This window comes from Calonectris borealis, chromosome 1, assembly GCF_964195595.1.
Source record: "Calonectris borealis chromosome 1, bCalBor7.hap1.2, whole genome shotgun sequence".
NCBI lineage: Eukaryota > Metazoa > Chordata > Aves > Procellariiformes > Procellariidae > Calonectris > Calonectris borealis.
Window position 1 is genome coordinate 51,969,127 of NC_134312.1, and position 22,466 is coordinate 51,991,592.

At 35.9% G+C, this 22,466-nt stretch overlaps 1 protein-coding gene across 7 annotated transcripts in view; it reads right to left on the minus strand.

The window, feature by feature from the left end:
• The window catches only part of CDK17 (cyclin dependent kinase 17), a 96,250-nt gene that overhangs the window by 53,683 nt on the left and 20,101 nt on the right, over positions 1-22,466 (minus strand). For all 7 annotated transcript variants that reach the window (XR_012673885.1, XM_075151613.1, XM_075151567.1 and 4 more), the window contains one exon: positions 2,633-2,781. Coding sequence is in view for 5 of the 7 variants with exons in the window: in XM_075151613.1 (XP_075007714.1) it covers positions 2,633-2,750 (118 nt within the window). In the remaining 2 variants the exon portion in view is untranslated. Of the gene's footprint in view, positions 1-2,632; positions 2,782-22,466 lie in introns of those variants that run through there.

Here is a 22,466-nt window from a genome sequence, read left to right on the forward strand (position 1 = left end):
CTTTTTAAGTTCCTTTAAGAACAGATCCAAAGCCTGCAAACTGGGCACATTTGTGTTTCTCTGTTCCACAGGGTAAAGGAGCTGTTTATTCTTCTTAAAAGCAAAATTAGGGAGATGGTTACTCCTGCCTTCTGAGATCAGCACCATCGCAGTAAAAGATGCACTTTCAAGATCTTACTGCTGCTATCACTTGATAAACTATTCTTCAAGAGACTACATCCTCTCATGTGTCCCAGCTGGATATTTACAGTTAGTAGAGGCTTCTTAGCACTCTGATTTTATAAGATGCCAAGGCAAATCTTTCTCATTTAAGCACTCCTCTGTAAGCAATTTTTTAAAATAATGTCCACTCAAGGATTTTTTCCAGGCTATGTTCTCTACCAAGCTTGTCTTTCACTGAAAGATAGAACTCGTTTCCTTACTGTTTTTTCCAGCAACTGTTGTTGCCCAAACCCTAATTCCTACGGTCTGTCTGAAAACTGCTCCTTCCAAAATATCTTGATCTGTGGGAAAGTTAGAGCTTCCTTTAGAAAAGCAGGACTAGCTGGTGTAGCAAGCATTTTTCCAACCCTACTTTCTAAGAAAAGTAGGGTTGCAAAGGAAAGGCAAAACAAAGGAAAACAAAAATCCACAAAGTAGTATCCTGCTCATCTCTGCAAGATCAAAGATAGGACAGGTACTATTATCTGCATTCTAGAAGTATCAGAAAAAGGCAGCAAGTGTCAGTAAAACTTTTTAAAATGACATAAAATGATGAGTTAAAGATTACGCATAGCAACAGTATAGTTTATATTTATTATTCTTCCTCTTTCAAGAGGATCAACAACACTTCAGTGTATCCAAAGATACTCTACTAAGGCATTAACAACATTTTGCAGTTGTAAGCATAACATGTATTGTATCACACAATATTAGCATATAAGCTTCCTTTTGGCCAATGAAATAATGTGGAAAGCAAAAGAAAAGGAACGCTAAAAGCTAAATAATGAACTTGTAATTAGAAACATTTTCTTGATTTGTATTTTTGCCACTTTAAATATCTACTGAGAAGCTAAGTTTGGCGACAAGCATGCAGAAGACATCTAAGTATTGCTGTTTGAGACAGTTCTCAGAAATATTACAAACTGCAATAGATTCATACATGGTTTAAGATGGAGTAAGCTCATGCTTCTGTAAACAAGCTATTGTGTCCTCTGTCCCTTGAGCTGGCACCCACAACATGGTCCAGTTTAAAGTAAAATCTTTTTATTCTTCCCAGATCCAGTTTTCAACTGAATCAATTCAGCACCCAGTTCACTACATTCACTGAGGCTGGTGACAATTCTTCATGCTCATTTCCCAGCATGAAAGTAATATTCATAGCATTTATTTGCATAATGAAATCCACCTGTCAGAAGTATATACAGGTATGAACAAAATATGCATCAGTAACAAAGGCTAATACAAGCGAAACCATGTGGGACAACTGCTCAGTGTCTCAAAAAGTACTTAGTAGGCATCAGTGCAAAATACTAGAATTATTGTTTCAGAGTAGACCTGTTGTATCAACACATAAAAAGTTGTAATAAACATCATTTTCCAAACTATCGGGCACGGCTCATGATGAAGACAGAACAATAGCAATTCATATACCAGGGATTAAGGGTAAAAATGAAAAATATGAATAACTTTGTTTTGTCAAAGGTAAATTCAGCTTTCAAAAGCTTGGTGTGCAACAGATCTGGGATGGGGTTTTAAAAGTCTACAGGGCAAATTCCATTGCCTCTACTTCTGCTCAAATTTCCCAGCCCTGTCAGTTTTCAATGGAAAAATTCAGAATTATTTATTGGTGTGAAGTGGGGGGGAAAAAAAAATTTCAGATCACTTGATACTTGAGAAAATCTTAGATGTCAGCAGAGCAAGAAATAACACTAGTCAGCATAGAAGATGAAATATGACTTAAATGCTGCAGCCCAGGAAACAGAAAAAAGCAACAAAATCTCTTCTAGTCATTATTACTGCAGATGGCATTCAAAAGCGGTATCATCATTAATGTGGACTTTACAGTAGCCAGTATGTTTATGGGATCAGCCAAAGACTTGCGTAAGAATACAGAGACAAGCTGGTTATCCTAAATGTTTCCAGTTGCCTTCATATTGCTGAAGAGAAGTACTATTCAGAGACATGAAGAGGTGACAGAATTCTCAGACTAGTGCACTGCATCACCAATGATAAGGTAAACAGTTTTATTTATAATACTTAAGCAACTACTACCAATCATATTACCGAATAATGATTTTGAGAAAAATTGAATTTGAAGCCATATGAAGTTGATGTGAGACCCACTACATTCATACAATAATGGGTTTATTTACTGAAAGAGCATCTATGATCCTTGCTGCACACCACAACATCAATTTAGGAAGATTTCGATAAATAGCTGTACAACAGTTCAATATCAAAGCAAAGCAAACCAATATTTGACAACATATGAACCTGTTAAAAGAACTAGGGTAGTCAAATGTAAGATAAATCAAAAGAACAGTGAGGAAGTCCATGCAATTGTGAAAACTGAAATAAAACTCAACAACACTCACTTGAGTGGGGCCTAATAAAATTCTTATATTTTCTGGAAAGTGAAAGATATGCTTACCGTTATCTTTGCTGCTATTTTCCTCAATTGTCATTTGTTCTGCTAGCTCAGACAGCGATTCATCAATGGTCTGGCTTCCACGCAAGGTTAAAGAAAGTCTCCTCTTAAACTTTTTCATTCTATCAATATTAAGTCTGGCTTACGGAAGCCTGAAAAAAAAGATTAAAAAGCAAAAAGTGAGAAAAAAGTAGTTCACCAGAAAACAAAATTTAATTATCTCACATAAAAACACAGCAAAGCTTACAGAAAATTTAGTCAATATGCAAGTCATCCTTAAAACAATATCCTTAAAGCAAGATTACTCTACTGGACTGAAGAAGAATGTCTTGAGAGGCAGGTGCCTACACATTTTTGCAATTTTTATTTCTGTTAGGGAAAATGAGAATCTCTGTTTTTTAAAAAAACTAAAACAAAACAGCTAATTTGATCACTGATTTTAAAATCTAATAATAGAACACACAGTCATATGAAAACTTATTGAGTGTGCACTCTGCCGCCGCCTCCTCTGCAGCCTCTTTCACCAAACCCGCTGAGGAGGACGAGGCTGGAACCCTCTCTCTCTTTCAGCCCATTTGTTTATGGATGAGAAGTTACTGAACTTCTCTATATTTTGCCTTTTTCACAAAAGGAGGAAGGGGACAACACTAAAAGCCTTAAACACAAAAGCAATTCTCAAACCCGATCCCACCTAGGGAAATAGATAGCCAGGGCCTGATAACGACGGCTAGAATGGACGTTTCTCTACAGTCAGGCAATAAGGCTAAACTGGGAACAAAGCAGGAGGCACTTTCTCCATGGAAAGCAGTAAGCAAACAAGGGTCCAGGCCAATAAACACGTTGCCTCAAGTCCAAGCTGGTAAATTAACTTTGCAGTGTGCCATACATTTGCCCTTACACGACAAGAAGCACAATTCTGTCCTTCATTACTCCGTATGGACAATTCACCCTAGATGTTATTTCACATTAACTTGTTCATCTGCTCATAGTTCCCAAGAGTCACATAGGCAGTGTTAACCACAAGCACAGCATACTTTTAAGTCTGAGCTGCTCATGTATTTTTTTCCTGCATCAGCCTCTTTGCGCTCCAAAATGCATAATTCACATTCAAATTTAAAAAAAAATTCAGATTTTCCTCGATGTCATCCTTTAAACAGAGAAATGCAAGAAGTAGTACGCTAAAGATCTACATTTAATAGAAAATTGTGAATATGATTACTTTTATATTGACAGCATCCCTTTAAGTATACACATTTCAACTGCGTAGCTTACTCTTTGTTTAGATGCTACATAATAAAAAGGAGAACAAATCGGTCGAACAAGTTGGAAGGGTCTGTTGGTGATAGGAGAATGCATACATAGACTGAACCATCACACGACAGTAACACATAAGGATGGATAAAAGCATTTGGGATTTGAGCCCCAAAGTCTGAGATGAACAGTACAATCACTGGCAAAGCAGCAGCTGCATCCAAGGGGAAAGCGGTGGATTACAAAACAGGGTAACATCTTAGACAACCACAGCTACTATTAGCAGAAATAGTCAGGTACCAGGTACAGATATGTAGGAAATAAAAATATAACTGCTGGAGATACAGTTAAGCCAGCAGTTTCTAAACTGCCCTTTTAATGTGTTGCTATATGTGCAATAAAGCCACACCTTAGTATGAATAATTTTGCTCTCTCTCACTCAAAAGCAGGATATTCTTATTGTTAAGAAACTGCATTCAGAGAACGTTCCAAGGGGAACATTACTTTTCCTGTTCAGGACCTGCTTCAAAGACCTTACTTGAAACGGCTTTATTTCTGCATTTATTTTAACTTTTCCAAAAATGATGGCCTATGTTTCTCTTAAAAACCTCGTTTTTAAAAAAAATTGGAAGGACGCATCCTTTACATGTGGTTTCACTCAATTCTCCTGTAGTGTTCTTTGAAACCTGCATCTTCCTACGTGTATTATTCTCAAAAAGGATTCGTGCAATTTTTAGCTATGTAATGCCCTAAAGCTACCTGACAGCACAAGAATTTCTTTCCAATTTTCCACTTGGGCAGTAACTGAAAAAACAGATGCCTTTATATGGAAACGGGCTGTTCCTGGCTTTTGATCTTGCAAATATTCAAGTCTACACAATTTTTTTAATCAAAAAGAAGGTCTACTGCTGAAGAATATTACATATAAATTAACAGGCACATGGATCAGAAAATCCGAGAGACATTCTAAATCTCAAGCCAATATAAAAGCAAATATTTTGTTAACTATAGTTACAAAACTTCTCCTGTTAAAGAAGGGTTTCATGGAGTGTTGAAGCACCATTTTTACTAAGATTCTGAATTAAGTTCAGGGCTTGATTGTGAAAGAATTTAACAGTAGAAAGGAATCAGAAGTGGGAATCCATGTGTGAGTGAATGCTTCCCTCTACTGAAATGTAATTCAGTTTTTTTAAAGGAAAAGATGCTCACTGATATGAAACCAAATTTTCCTCCCTTAAAGCATCAGTATTCTTGCTAATTCAGATGTGTAAAGGATGCATATATTTAAAAAAAAAAAAAAGAAAAAAAGAAAAAAAAGAAGTAGAAGGAGTGACTAGTATCTAGCACTTGGTAATGTCCTATCTTTTTGACTTCTTTAGTCTCACTTCCGGCCAAAGTTGCAGAACCTGCTAAATCTTGGTAGTTTGAGACAAGATCTCACTGAACAGAGCTTTGAAAATATGATCTACACAATCCAAAGCTAGCATTGCTTCTCTGAAATGGCAGCAATTTCACAGAAAAATCAATTTTAATTCAGTTTAACAAAATTGAAGGGATATTGTCCGATACTGATTTTCACCAATTCATAACAGATGCATACTATTCTCCATTTAACAGTAAATCTAATTTAAATCCAAAATGGAGTTACTTGATTAGTAATATACATCTAGTGGCTATGATCAGATGCAGTAAGACTCTTGATATTCCCCCAAGTTCTTAATAATTGTGAGAAGAATATACTATTATTTTTATTTTCGAGTTTTAGAACAGAGCCCAGGGCTTGGCTATTCTATTCTGTAAATTTATCTACTCTGAGTAAGTTGTACCCAAATCAAATATTTTAGATGTCATGGCAGATAGATGCATACACTTGAATGCAACTAATGCAAATTCTAGTCTTCTGCAGGCAGAATGAGGACAAGCAATCTGATACAATACTATCTGATACAACCCAGAAAAGCTGGCAGAGACATACTTGTTCAATCCTTATACTGATATGAAATGAAGGAAGCGATAATATATTAAAGGAACTGCTGCTTCTTACAAACGATCTCCAGTCCAACCCTGAAAAGTTGGTATTTTTGTCTTTAAAAGCGACACAAGTTAATCCTTGAAAACTACGCTAAAATTTACCTTTCATACACATTTTTCTCCTTAAAACCTGCAGAAAAAGTATTTTCCAACATTCATCGTCATTAACTCAGTTTGCTTCAATAGTCTTAAACTCCCGCTTTGCTCTCAATGTCATTTAAAAGCGATCTCTCTAACACAGTTCTGAAAACAAACTCCACAGTTTTTAAATCATCCAGGTAAGATCAGATTTAAACAAGTGGCTTCTGGCTCCCTTTCTCCGTATCAGACCAATCCTTCCCACAACGCCTGTAGTAGAGCACTTCCCACTTAGCAAACACAGATGTCCACAACACCCTGGCTATACAGCACACAGACATTAAAGCATTTTGATTCCAAAGTAATAACTCAACTAGATTCTGCACTCACCTATTCACCAAAAATCAGAGGCCTTATACTGCCGATAGCTAAAATTCTCAAAAAAACCCCCCACTCCCTTCAAGCTCCCAGGCCCTTGCTACCTCGAAAGTGAAGAAAGGAATGCTAAGATCTCTATAGACAATTAACATATGCTGTGTGCCTTAATCCTTGTAAGTTTAGACAAATTCAGCTAAAATTTTCAAAAGCAATGAAGTTATTTAATAGCTTAAATTTTAGCCAGTTTGTTTCAGGAGGGTCACAAATACCAAAAGCTCACTAAGATTTTGCTGATTCAAAGCCCTTTGAAATCAAAGGGAACCTGTCCTTCAACTTCAATAAGCTTTGGATCAGACTAAGTGCTGACTCTTCTGTTTCCAGAGGTTATATTGCATTAAGATGCATCCACACAGAGATTAAGCATTTAAAAATTACTCTTCCACTTAGATACACAGTGAAGTTACTATTTGACTGGTTTTACAAGCTGCTTTACAAGGCAGCAGGTGTTTTCCAAACATCTAAAGGCAGTTCCTGTTCTAAAAAACTAATTATCTGAAGACGACAGCTAAAGCAGGAGGAAAGGACAGGAACAGAAACCCTACGTAACAGCAGCACGTGAACAACAGCGTGGACACAGCATGGCCCTTAAGGATGGGTTAACAAACTAAAGCCACAGGCATAAGACATCGAAGAAAGCAGGTAACAGCACTCCATATGAACTCCTAGGATAGGAGGAGGTGCAAACACACGTGGGACACTCAACCTGATTTCATTAAAATCGCTACAAACAAATGGGTACATTTACGCAGCAGTGGGCCAAACTGTGTAAAGATGGTTAAAAACATTGCAAAAAGTTATATTGTGGCAGAGTTTTAAAGAGATCTGAAGATTCTGTCAAGAGACTTATTTTTAGATTCTAAGATGGAAAATCAAGTAAGGTATTATCGACTGAAGAATAAAAACAGTCCACACAACCAGTAACAAGAATAACAAGAATCATGAAATTCTCTCTCATATGGTCCTCAGCATTACAGTTGTTAATGATTCTCAAAATTCATGGTGTCATTCACTGTATCATTCAAATCTGAACAGATAATAATTTAATCTTCCACTATCATTTTAATTACACCAGTTACAGGTCTGTTTTTTCAATATTTTCAAGCATGTAATAAACCATGCATCATTCGTTTGGCTGCATTAATAATTTTAGATGCATCTAGCTTAAGAATAAGTATTTCTTATAAGGTGATAATCCAGGCTTGTGTCAGAAAGAGAGGTCTGAAAAGCTTAGAGAACTGCAAACAATATTAATTAAAAACAAACAGGAAACACCTGTCAAGGATATTGTCCCCTTAATCTAAAAAGAAAACCAGCCTTCCATAGTGTTTATATATATGAAACTGTTCTCAATCTACCTGGATTTAAAAAAAAAGAAAAAAGCTATTGATCACATAAGCATGTTGCACATCAAATACAGAGCAAACTATTAATTACACTAATGAGAAATATATGTATAATTTATCTAAGATCATAAACCACCAGTTTAAGCACTCGTAAAATTCACATCTAATACAGATGCGCTTCCTTACAATCACAATTCTACTCTACAAGAATGGATTATAAATATGGCATCTTACTCATTACATCTGTTCTTTGTATTTGTTTCAACTCACATTTGTTCACATCGGTGAAAAATTTTTCTACTGCATTTTTCCACACTTGGTCTTTAGAAACAATGTGACTCTGGCCAACTAGACTCTCTTGTCCGGAACAGAACCACTTAAAAAGTTATTCTCTTTTATGCTGCATTAGGTCCAAGAACTGACACTGCACAGATACAAGCAACATCTGACAAACAAGGCCTTTGTTACTGATGAAAGAAAAATAATTATGAAGTCAAGTATCACAGCCCAGTTTGACCTCCCAGTAAAAAAAGGGCAAAAGGATCCTCACAGTCTTTTCCTTATGAATAAAACAATATTCAATATGGAATTAAACTTTTGAGGTGAAGCCCCTTTTCACGTATTTATAGAATCACAATTACTGAAAACTGGAGGTAGAAAGGTATTCACAAAGGTTAACTTCTTATCCGAGGCTAGTTTTCCTATTTAATATAGGCAAAGAGGCTCCTCCCAAAGTGAATAAGAGCATCTATATTCAGCTCCTGATCTAGGTTATCAACTGGAAGAACCTCTGCGAACAGAGGAAATATATGGAAATTAGCCTGTTCTAATTTAATTTAGACTGTGAATACTTTTCCTCATCTTCACCCCCCCAATCCCTTTGCCTTTAAAGAGTAACAAAGGACAGAAATCAAAAGAAGATTTTTTAAAAAACAATCCTTTAAGTTAAAAAATGTATTGATCATTACTACAGGCATATTTAACTATACTACTGGTACAGAATTTAAAAGAAAGAAAACCCCCAAATCTGCCAAAACGGTCAAATCTTGCAGTCCTTTTTTCATATCCTATGCTTATCTTCTTTCGCATAGACTCAAGTTTTGCTTAGGTAATCACAGCAAGTTTACATTTTTAAAATGTACACGTGTTCTCCCCCATATAGATACAAGCAATATCAAATAGCCAAATCAATAGAGGCATTCTTTTTGATAGCTAGAATCACAGAATCATAGATTTATTTGATAGATCTCCCTAAATTAGATAGATTGTACTGATGAATAGCTCCACATTAATTATCAAAGGTTCTGTTCTCTCAACAGCCAAGTGAAAAAACACAGTATGAGTCTGGTTAAATTGGCTGACATTTAAGCCAACAGAACGAATGAGCTGACTGGCAAAGCTTGTTGCATTTGCTGTCAGACCCATAAACTGAAAGTCTTTTGTCTCTTGAAGGTGAAGGCAAAAACCAGATTACATGAATGTAGCATGTATACTACCAATGAGGCATGGACCTTTCCATCTCAATAGATACAATGAGCACTGGAAACCAAAAGCAGTGTCTGTAATTTTACCAGCCTTGATTAATAAGCATAAAGCCTTAATATAGCTTTCAGAAGAAAAAAAAAAAAAATCTTAAAAAAAAAAAGCTTGCTGCTCCCTAATTCTGAGATTATTTTAGTGACAGATTTACAGCGTTGCAGTCATTACTTCTGGGACCATCTTCCTCATTCTTGCAAATGAGCCAGCCTTTGGAAGAAAACGGAGCGGAAAACCCCTTCTAGGCTCAAGAAGACAATGTTAGTTCTAAGACTGAAAAGCATCTGCAATCTTTTGATAGCCTGAGCAATTTTGTCAATAAAAGGCATGGACTTTCAAAAACTAAAGGCTTGCTTTTTTTCTTTTTTCCCCACCACGATTCAGGCACCAAATCAAAGAATCTCATACTGAAGAACCTTCTCTCAACCTCCAGTAGCTCTCAGCCCAGCACCACTTGTCCTCTAAGCATCTGAACTCCCATGACCAGTGTCTTCAACGTTTGCTTCTTGTGCTCACAAAAAAGTTACATTTACAACCCAAGACCTAAGACAATGAAAAGCTTTCAACTTATTTCAATATTCTTGAATCAAGCACCAAGAGATGCAACAAATACACCATAGCAATATAAACTAAGATAAAAACTAAAGACACTCCTGATTTGGATAAACAAAGAACAGTGGTACAAGTTTCTAAACAAAATAAAAAAAGGTTTGGGCCTTCTTCTCTTAGAACAGAAATTAATTACACTGGGGAAGCTGTTGAGGAAACCTTATCATGGCCTACCTGGAAATTAACCACCAAGTGAGAGCTATAACAGAGCTCATCCCAGGAAAAAAGCTTTGTAATTATTAAAACTGAAGACAGAACAAAGACCATAATAAAAAATTAACTTTCTAGGGTTAATTGGTGCAATCACTGTAAATTTACAGCTCACAATTTTTCCTCCAAATGTCAAATTTTTGGGTTAGTTACTTGTTGAACCTCAATACATGTTCTGTATAGTGTGAATGAAAAAATACCCCACCAAACAACCCAGAGAGAAAGGCCTTACATTAAAACCTACAAGGCAAAAGTAAAACCAAACCCTTCCATACTTATTGTATGCATACGTGTCTGGGCATATGAGTAATATCAAAGAGTCGGAAATGGTTTAAAAACAGACAGCTTTGGATGCATTCCTCTTATACTTCTATGTGCGTGCAGAAGACAAAAAAAAAAGGCAAGAGAAACAAAGCTGTTTCACAGTAATTGAGGCTTTTGTTTTGTTGGGTTTTTTTGGAAGAAAGCACAACATAGCAACACAGGGAGGATTTTCAATTAGCGAGTAAAAGCCACCATAAGCAGCATGGTATAGATGACATTCTACAGTACTGACAACATACATGCATATTTTTCCTACGAATACCAAGCCACATCTAAGATCTGATGCACTGAAGGCATTATATTGAGACACAAAACAAGACATTAAGAAAAAAATGGTATGATAAAACAGACTCTTTGGAGACTTATTTAATGCATAAGATTGAACAGTCTCTTCTGTATTCTGTATTTTTCTAGAGATTTCTGACAAGAATAAGCTGTGGTACTATTACTATTTCTGAAATAACAGAGAGATGGAATACCTTGGCTACAACTAAGAAAGTAACTACTGACAGAAACAACAGCCTAAACATGTTTCTCATAGGCAGGCTGAGTACTTGTAATACCTCCACTGAGATATTTTAAAGACAATTCCAAAGGGGCAGTAAATAAACTCGTTCTTGCAATAAACAATCTTTGAACTATGGTTCAAAAATTTGTTTGAATTAATAAACTTCTTTTACCTAAACTTATAAATTGCTCTGATTCGGTATTTTTTAAAACCTCAAAAATTACTGTCTTTTCTTCCCTTCTCCAATCCTGTTATTGGTACAACTTCAGAGATACCTCACTAACAGAAAATGCCCGAACAGTAAGTCAATTACAATTTTTTCTGCTGTATTAATTTTTACATAGCAGTCAAGATGTCCCAGCATGGGGCCAATTTGTTCTGTTACAACATTCAGACAAATGTTGCTACATCTGTCTGTAATGTTCATGCTGCCATTTAATGGTCAACTGGATATGCATACGTGGATCATTTCAGTATCCACTGCCAAGGATACTAAATACTAAGAAAGATATATTCCTAATGCAAATGATTATCCAGCTGACAACCTGGGAAAGAAAGAAGAGTTTTGACATATGTTCGCCAAGCGGCTTCGCAAACAGTTATGTTGGCAACAAAAAGGTGGTGGCAATATGCCCTGTATGGCACAGAAGAAAGCATGAGCCTGCTTAAGTCAATTTAATATCTCCACAGAAGTAGAGCTCTGATCACTAGTGCACATCAAATGCCAGGTAAGAAGTCCTCTCTGGGAGTCCTTTCTGTTGTGTACCAGAAAAGTAGCCTGAAAAACTGCAGAGTTTTGCCTTAAGCTTATTTATCCTAGGTAAACAAAAACTGAGATCTGAAATAAATGCAATCTGTGAACAAAATAAAGGACAACAGCAAATGCTGTTAAGGAAAGATGACATGGGAAAACAAGAACAAATGGGTATGAAATAAAGTAAAAGCATTCAACACAAATGCCTTCATCCTCTGCAATAGGTTTAGGGTATTACAATTCCAACCGCACAATAACCACATGCAGATTCTTCTTTTTCTGTCTCTATACTTCTCCTGCAGGAGCATCCCACTCCCAAATTAAGTTGTCCTGCCAAGCCTCACAAAAGGTATTTTTCAGGGTACTTTCAAGGAGCAGGGGAGGGAAAAAAAAAAGTACATCTTCACTTACACATACAAAATAAGGCAACTGCCATGCATCAAGCTGTCACAACTGTCACTGTTGGATCAAAAACAAGAACCCTACATGGAGACTAACACATTTGGAGACTGAAGATCTTTCTGTATCACTGGATGTTCCTTTTCTTTGCCTGTGCAAATAATTCTTCCCTGTGTGTCTTTTACACACAATCTTACATATTGCTCTTCCTCCAGGTAACTGAGACTGTCCAGACAAAGGTTCCCAAATTCTGAAACTAAGCAGAACAACTAAATTACGTAATCTGGGCGACTGTGGTTAATCAGTTTGAGAGGTCACTCCCCTCCCAGACTGAGCAAACAGTCTAGCACATCAAAGGACACTACTCAAACTTTACATTACCTTCTCTCAGTATAATCAATCCTCTACCTGAAGGTACCCAAGCAAGTTTTCTGGACCTTGAATAGGGGATCAGTGGAAGATTAAGGAACAACAACAGCAAAAGGTTATACAGAATTGAGACAATGACAAGATGTCACCTAGACTCAGTGAAGGAGACAAATGGCAGCTAGTAAAAGTGGAAAAATACGTATCTGTAAGTAAATGACAGATCAGTAAGACAGCATTAGTACATAGGAAACCTGGGAAAGTAACAACTATTAATGTCAGTCAGTAACATTAAACCAGACATGAAAAATTAGCGAACAAAACCTGAAAGACAAATAGTGTCCAGAATTTTTTTTTAACAGAATTAAAGAAGGTAAAATAACTGTGACTAATGCCAGGCAAGCAACACTGATACTGTCAACAAAAGCAGGCGCGCACACACACACACACGGCAAAGCAGAATTTCTCTAGGATCCTGCAGCTACAGCTTAAAGGCAGAATAAGGATAGCTGGATATTTTATTATGAAATCTCTATAAGGAAGCAGCGAAAGGATCACACAAAATGTACAGAGCACTGTTCCCAAATACATATTTGTGCTAGGCAGATCCATTTGCTTTCTTTTGTTTCTCTGTCAGAAGAAAGAAGTGAGATTTTATGGTTGTCTTCAAAATAATTTCTTCTGAATTACAAACACTATCATTCTTCTGCTGTTAGAGCCTAACGCTTACAATCTCATCCTGCCAAGGACTAACAGTGGGCCAATCCCTTCCACAGGAAACTAATTCCCATTCTGGATCTTAATTGCGTTGCAGAGGCTGATACTGCTACTGCTGTCAGTGACCTGGATAAAGCCGCCAAACTCTAAGATTTGTCTCACAAACAGCAAATGTTTTGTGTTTTAAATCACTGCCTCTACAGAGACTCAACATTCCCTAAAGAATCTCACCTCAGCAACATTTCATATCATAGTCTAACATAGATCTGTATAAGTTTTTCACTTAGACAAGTACTGAAGCAGTTTTGTTGTAAAACTCCAGGGGAGGAAAAAAGTGCCCTAACTGTTATCATAATGTCACCAGAAAAGATAACCTTCAAAATAATCCAGTAGAGTTAGAATCATAGAATGGCTTTAGTTTGGAAGGGACCTTTAAAGTCATCCAGTCCAAACCCCTGCAATGAGCAGGGACATCTTCAACTACATCAGGTTGCTCAAAGCCCTGTCCAACCTTGAATGTTTCCAGGGATGGGGCATCCACAACCTCCCTGGGCAAGCTGTTCCAGTGTCTCACTGCCCGTAAAAAATTTCTTCCTTATATCTAGTCTGAATCTACCTTCTTTTAGTTTAAAACCATTACCCCTTGTCCTATCGCTACAGGCCAAACTGAGTTGCTCAAGGATATGTGGGACCCCTATTTCTCTACAGTGAAAGAGCCGCCCAAGCCCCTCTAATTCCTTCCTCCTGCCCCCACTACATTCTTTCAGTAACTTGGTTTCAATGTTTTTTTCTTTCTGGAATCTAGGTGCTGGAATGAAGATAGACATATTAGAAAATTCAGGTTAAAGCAGCATTAACATTCAAAATTAGTATGCAAAGTTTAAGGGCAACAGATGAAGGGATAAATCTTGGATTTATTTATTTATTTATTTATTTATTCTCACTAGCTATTTGGATCTTTGTTTCTTAACCTCCTTTGAAGAACCCTGCTCTAGTATGCTGTCTTTCAACCTTTGAGATACAAAGTCCAACTGATGTCGTCTGTCATCTCAAAGAGTAAAAGACTATGTTTTGATTGATATAACATAAGGCCTATTTTTTTAAAATTTTAGGGTATGCTATTCTTTCACCAAACTACTGTTTCTATGTCAAGTACTTGAGCTGTTCTTGAATTATCCAGTTCAACAGCCTTGGGAAACAGTATGCTTTTGCCAAAATATTCTTTAAAATAAATTTATCTGCATTCTAAGGGAAGTTTCCATCTCTTTTACCACCCAAGTATGCTACTTTTCAACATACCCAAGTATGCTGAAGAGTAACCAGAAGAATCCTCTCACTGCAGTTTATTTCCTTTTGATAACTAGGATCCATAAGTCTGAAATTAAACAGTCCAAGAAGCTTCTAGTTTTCACTTGTAGTACTTGTAATTCAGATCTATAGCTTCGCTTTCTTTAAAATTAATCTGCATTTCTGTTTAATAAAAGGGAACCCAAGAGATCGTCTTCAAAAAGACTAGTCAGCTATGCCTCATTAGTAATTTGTAAAAGCACAAAATAATCAAGTACTATCATACTGAAATTTAAGTTATGCATCTTGAATGCAGTTTCAGCACAACACCTGGTAGCCAGATCTACCTGTGAAGTAAATAAAATGAGCTGTTAAATTGTTTTTATTATGAAAACCAAACTACATATGCTGTTAAAGAAGGTTTTTTTAAATGAAATAACTTAAAAAAAAAAAAAAAAACAACCTTTAAGGTTCTCCCTACACAATTATTTCACTCTTACATTATTCTGGTGAAAACTTCAAAATAAAAATCTGCCAGACTGTTGCCATGAAGTAAGCCTTAATTTTTTTATCTCCCTGGACTCTATGTTTTTAGTACACCTTTATAACAAGACTTGAGAATGAAACTTCTCATCAGCTGAATGGTAAACCAGAATGGCAGAGGCTTTCACTATTACTATTTACTGTAGGTAAACTACAGGTTTACTTCACATACAGACAAGATACACATACACAATTAGATAACTTTATGTTTGTGTTCAATAACAATAAGCAAACTTTGCTAATAACAAAGAAACTGTAATGAAGGCCTGGTTATAGCAACCATACAACAGGGAAACAGAAAAGTGGTTTATTTCTGTCTACTGAACTGTGCATGCTTCCTTCAGCTGAACTGTTCAGAAGCATTCGCATTTCTGCCATTTCTGATTTTAATAATACGAAAGAAACGGTTGGATTGCAGTCCAGCTGATATGCCATCTAAAGGTATATTTTATATTTATATAGCATAATAAACCCGCATCTTTTTCTTCCCAACATGGTACATATAATATAGGTGCTATCTCTAACAGTAATCCTGTAGGCATTACCATTTCTTACATCAAAATGAGTCACTGGAACAAGCCATACCCTTTGACTAAATTTACTGGAATTGAAAGCAAATTTGAGGTTCTATTTCCAGATCCTGTTACTTTAAAAATTGTTAAAGGAAGACATTTCACTTAAAAAAATACTACAGTCAGGTATCAGTTGACTGGATTAATGTCATGGACTCACTTCTTTTTTTCTTTTTCATTGTCATTTCAAACAATTGGGACCATCTCACTGCTCCAACAGCCTTTTGGGATACTCGTATCTTCTATTCCCCACAGTAGGCAAAACTTATGACACCATTCCTCCACTGTCCATCTCTGATCCAGGTATGTCCCTAGTAGAGGTCATAAGGAACACTTTTTGAGAGGATTTTTACCAGGGTATTTATATAGGCACTTCTGACATAATCTGAGGGTTTCCTAGCTCTTCTAAATGATCTTCATTGCCTCAGCAGTTCAGTAGTTCAGGTTCTTCTTTCACTATAATGCTATGGTGACCATAGACTATAAGATTCCTTGCCAAAGAAGGACTATAGATGGACACTCTCCTCTTTCCTTTACCTGGTCAGGCATGCATAAACTTGCCTTCTGCATAATAAGGAACCATCATTGTTTTTTATAAATTCTCTTCCTTCCTCCACTGCAGTCCTTAGCTTGGAACTTCCTCAGGATCATCGTTCCTTATTTTCTCTGCTGCACACAAAACAGAAGTGAGCCAATTTCAACAGCTCTAAGGAGGTACTACAGATACTATAGTCAGTTCCGTGAATACTTTCCCCCTCTATGAATGTATTCTTATTGGAGAGGAGAGGCTCCAATAAAATGCAGATTAAGAGCTCAGGACATCAACTGCATTATGAAAACCTAAAAGTAGATAATAGAATCCACCACAGAACTAAAACAATGTCGTAATACAGTAAGATGATGAATGCTTACAAAATTGTTTAAGAAATCATGAGAGCTTTGGTACTTCACAACTTAGCTATCTCTGCTGCTGGAAGCAGGGTCCAAAATGTAGTTATTGACCATGAAGAAAGAAAAAACAGATACAAATTGTTATGTGATTATGAAATAGTTCCCTTCTGAATTCATTAACTTTATTGAGAAAAGAGCTGTGGGAGAAACTTGATGATGGCAGCAAATATGGTAGGCATGAAGTGCCTTCTGTCTGACTAAAATTGCAGTAGAAGCACATTCACTTTTGCTTTACACAAAAAATATAAAACATACTCAAGGTAATGAAAGCAAAGGTGGTTTCCAAGAACCAAGACTGAATTTGCTAAATTAAAGAGGGATGCTAAAAAAAATCCATTTCAATTTTCAGAGTAGTTGTAAGTAAAAATATATATATTATCTTGGTATATTGTTACTGAAACCAAACAGACATAAAAGAAACTGATAGCGAAATCTGATACAGAAATCTTTGAATGTGGCAAGCAACCAAGTAAACATACAAGAACTGCACAGGTTATAAAGATCAAAACACAATCCTAATTTCATTGTGATGATTACTGTTTAACAGCTCAACCTGTACTTTGCTGTCCACATTATAATTTATATAAAAGCTACTTCAGTTGTCTGTTCAGCTTATCGGTCTTCAATTATATTAAAGCATATGAGCTACTGAAGAGAAATTATGTTCTATCACCATGCAGTCCTAGGGGAAAAAAAAGTATCAGCTCTTTTCATTGCTAGCATCCTACCAGTATTTAAACGTCTACTAAAAAAGACTGTTAGCAAATTACGTGTCAGAAGCAGTACATACTAGCTTGCTCTTGTTATGGAAGTTACTCCAGAATCTATAATTTAAAAAGATACAACAAAACAATTGTTAAGGCTAAAAATACATTGATGTTTCCATGCTAAAGCAACTAGAGCCACTGGAGAATGAAGCTTGAGCAAGGAATTGCAACAGGCAGTGAACAACAGACAGACGCAAACTATGAAATGGCAAGAGAGGAGAAACTTAAGTAGAGAGGAGAGTCACAAGGTACTGAAAAGAAGCGAGAGAAAGGACTGGAGTAAGCTGTATGCAACAAATTCTCTCACCAATAAAAAGGGAAAATGATGACAGAGACTTGATCTACCTCTCAAGACAGTAAACCGGGTATTAGGCTGCCTAATTACTAGATCAAAAACCCACACGTTCACACAATGCAAAGCACCAGAGCTCTCCAGCTTCTATGTATGAATCTGTTCAAAACACGCTATAAGTGTAATTCTGTTCCAAACCTACGCTGAACAGAGGATCAGCTGTCCTACCACAGCCACCACAAAGCTGAAAAGCAGCATTGTTGCATGTTCTGATCAAGTCAACAGAAGTGTTATTATTTGCTTACCCTTGATCTGGATCAAGTTTCTACTGATGAGTGATCCCACAGTGACAGTAATGAACAAATCCGCTATTGCTAGAGGTGAAGCTGTGATCTGAGGTACAGGAGCCCACATAAAACTAGCTGTACAGACAGCTTTCCAGAGTAAAACAGCGACCGAAAAACCCTACAGCTCCCTAAACAGCATCAAAGAAACAAGTGTTTTCAAGATGTCCAATTACAGGTTAATATTCTTACTTTGTATTTTGTTTTAAGAAATCTTTTCCACCATTACTTGATTTAATAATTTTTTAAATTTTTATTATTGACCTAATTACTCTCCCACTGAAGACATTAAAACTCCCATCAACTTCCAGGAGAACCATTAGGCCAATGTAAGACACCTCAGAGACTAAAAGGCTTGCTCTAAATTTCATTTGTGAATGGAAGTTTTCCAAAATTTACATCAACTCAAGAAGGTTTATAGTAAAATACAAAATTTTCTATTTTCCAAACTTTCACTTTCCCAGTTCTGAAGTGTTTTCAAGAAAGAAAAGGTTAAGAACCACACCTATTATTCCACAGGACCATCTTGAAACGAAGGCTTTGTCTTATATGGGAGCAAGAATTGAAGCAATTAGTCAAGATACCATTCTCCTCTTTGCCATGATTCTCCACTCAATGCCATGATCATTACTTTTTACTTAACTTCGCAAAATAGTCAGGTATCTATAAAGGGTTGTTCCTTCAGAAATTATTCCTAAGAAGGGCACACAAGAATAAAGGACCAAGTTTGGGCTAGTTTGTAGTTGTGAGGTCTTCTTATAAAAATAATGCAAGAAAGGTTGAAGATTTGTAATCACTTTTGCTCTATCACAAAATAGGCTAACAATTTGCCACATCCAGTTAGTGAATTCTTAAACCCTTATGGCAGGTTTTAATCTTTAAAAGGGAGTGATACACAAGATCTCGAGCTTCAAAATCTCTGGTTTCCTTTACTGTACACAGGAAGCCTTAAGTCAATGTAGTGTTACTATCTAAAAAATCATGTGAACATTTAGTCAAAGCAATGATGCCTACTGATACCACAGATATTGGTCTAATTCCTCAGAGACACAAAGCCATATGCAAGCTCTATTTTGGTACTCTCTTCACTTATCCCATCCTCAAAAAAGGTGGAAAGACCAAAAGTGTGATGAAACCAGAAGTCAGGCCATGAGAAACTGAAGTAAAGAATAAAGTCTAAGAAGAGATTTATCAAAAGTTGTCAAAACCCAAAAAGGAATTTTTTTAAATTGAGAAATAAGGTCATATTCAAAATGACTCTTTAACAGAATTAATTGTAACTCATCCCTCGCAGGTAAACCAACAACAATTTCTTTTGTTTTCAGAAACAGCAAAAGACACTGCCGTGATTTATGTGAGGATGCTAGCATAAAAACAAATGACAACTCTTACACAGAATAAGAAACAGAGCAGTACGCACACTTCTTTCTTATACAGTCTGGCCAACATTTTCAATGTGTGCTGCAAAAAAAATTTACTATTTTTATTAAATCAGATATATCTTAAAGCAAAGGCAAACCACTTAAAAGTAATTAATTCAGTTTTGATACCGTGTATTCTACCGCTCTTAAACAGCTTGATCTAAAAAATTTTGAATTGTTCTAATCTATGTTTTTAAAACTGTATTTCCTTGCCTGTAAAATTAGAGTAGTCCTTTCAGCTATGGCGTAGATCACTAGCCAGCCATTACTCTGCCATCTGTGTTCCGCCCCTTAGCCTAGATGACCAATTTAAATTTCATGCAGCTGAAACTATTCAAGTAAAAATACTGAAGTGTGCTATTATTTCTAATTATCTTGTACCCTGTATAGAAGTTTCTTAAATTTGAAATAGCTTAAAAAAAAAGAAAAGTTGAAAGAAATATCTGACTCAGCCAGTTTGACAGGAAGGTTTGATATTTTACATAATTCAGAGTTTTCACAATGCATATTCATATCTGGTTTTGAGGCAATTACAACTAAAATTTCCAATACAATAAACTACTAACCTGCAACAAATTTTTTTAAAATCCTTAAGGTAAAATAAATACACTAACAGCTGTACAATAACACAGTCCTTAAGCCCAAATATTAATGACAGAATTGATTTCTTGGGAGCAAAAAAGATTCTTCTTTACTACGAAAAGCAATACGCTACAGTTAAAGGCTATATGTGATCAGTGTTGATTTTTCTGTTCGTTTTCTGAATGCTTAACTTTTTTTTTTTAAACTATTTTAACTTCAGTGAACAGCAAGACACAAAACAAGACTGCTTGGGAATAAATGTATTATTACTGAAGGTACAGTTATTTAAAACATTTGCAGTATTTGACTATATATAAGAGCAGGTATGGCTAAACAATAGATATCTGATAGAATGCAAAAAATATATAGTGATACAGACACATTAACCAGCCACTTGATGCTTTCATCCCTGAAGGTGGATAGTCTCACCATTTTTTCCCAAATGGATAAATTTAACAAGAAAAATATTAACATGAAAAAAATCATAACTTCCTTCACTGTATTTGCATGGCTACTGTTTGAAAGTATGTAATCAAAAACAGTACTTCTGGAAAAAAAAAATGTAAACAATCTACCTATATACTAATCTTCAAAGAAGGCTTTGGTCTGGGCAAATGTATGTAGCAATCTTCGGTTCTCTGTAGGGATCATTTAAGTCAGGCAGTAGACAAATTGGGATTCAATGCTGGGATGAAAAGTTTTCAAGGAGTTGAAACATGAACACATTCAGAATAGTTAAGCATCAAAATCAAACAAGGAACAGTATACAGTGGTCAGTAAGTCAATACTACAGAAACATACCCATTTTTCCTGACAATTTTCAGGACAATTTACCTTGCTACAGATTCAACTAAAAGTCTGACATCAAAGCATAACAGAAAAACATGGTTTTAAAATCCATTTTTCCATCTTTTTCCCCATTATCTAATCTATGATTATTTTATCTTATGTAATAGCATAATCAAATATTAAAGCCATATTTAGAAGTTCACATCTTGCTATTCTAACAATGGAAGGAAGTAAATGCATTTTTACAGTTGCTTCTGGTCTGATCCAGATTCCGTTATGATGGACACTGCTCAGAAAAGCATTTTCAGAATCTTAAGTATGCCTTAGAGACAGCGGGATTTTTGTGTGTGTGTTTATCTTTCTCTCTCCTTTTTTTCTTCTTTTTTTTTTTTTAATAAAAGCATTAAAAAAATGAAAATGTGAAAGCTCTTGCAAACTGCATGCAAGTTGAATCTGGCTCTGAAGTAAGAACAACAACAAAAAACCCAGTAAATAACCCTCAAACCTTTCAAGCAAAATGAGAAAGAGCATTGACAATGGATTTAGTCTCTCAACCCTCCATGATCTCCACAGAATCAAAGGTCTCATGCTCAAGATAAGACCGTCTTGTTTTTTAACTGCATGTGTTTACAAGACCGTATGAGAGTGCCTTTACAAAATCCACACCACTAAGCCAGCATAATTTAAAAATACTCCCCTTATGTAAGCGTACTTTAATATGCATTTCTGCTCTTTAGTTTACTCTTCCTTGTGTGTCACAGCTTATTCTTGATTGCACTAGATATGCGAGACGTAAGTTCTCCTGCTCTGCCAAAGGTAACCTTTCTGCATGTAAAGAAATAGATACACACAGCCAAATAAGCAAAGCTGCAACGATGATTTGAAATCTAAAGAACAAAATGGTAATTTGTGACTGAGACTTCTACTGAAAGCATCAGAAATTACCTACTATAAGGCTGAAATCTTGACAAATACTTTTAGTACTGATTTTTTCCTCTTCTAGCATTGATTTTAAAAATTTCCACCTTCAAGCTAGGCTAAAGTTTTTTTAAACGTTGGCTACGATTTTTATTAGAAATGAAAATATCCAACATTGCATGTTTACAATGAGAAATTGCCAAAAAAATTGAAAGAATTTCACAGATCTATTTTTAATGTTGAGAGATGCCGAGTGAATTACGTAGGAAATCCTATCCTTTTCAGGATATGTAAGAAATACGTAAGAAATCGTATCATTTTTCTGAAGTTCCCAAACTTGGGTCCAGTAAGTTGTTGTGAAGAAAAGCTGAAGAAATTAACAGGGATCACGGCAAAGATATACACAATCAAGTCCTTTGAAAAATAAAGATCACATTTGCTTCAGCTTTTCTGCCTAAACTCTGTTATTTGCACATCCATAGCAAATCTGAACTATTGAATCAATTTCTTTATCAACCACCAAAATATTCACCCCAAGGACTGATCCCCAAGAATCAATACTTATCTATCATATAGACCAGAGAATCAACACAGATGTATTAATGTTACACTTTAACCTTAAAAATCTTAGGAGTCGTCTGAATCTAAACAAATAAACTTCATACTCTTCACACTTAAAAACACATTACTTTTTTTTCGCTCTCTATTTTTGACAAATATTATTTGTCTTTTCCATATGAACTTACATCTCAATCTTGCCATTACAGTGACAATATGAAAGTCAATCAATGTTAGTGGTCATCATGC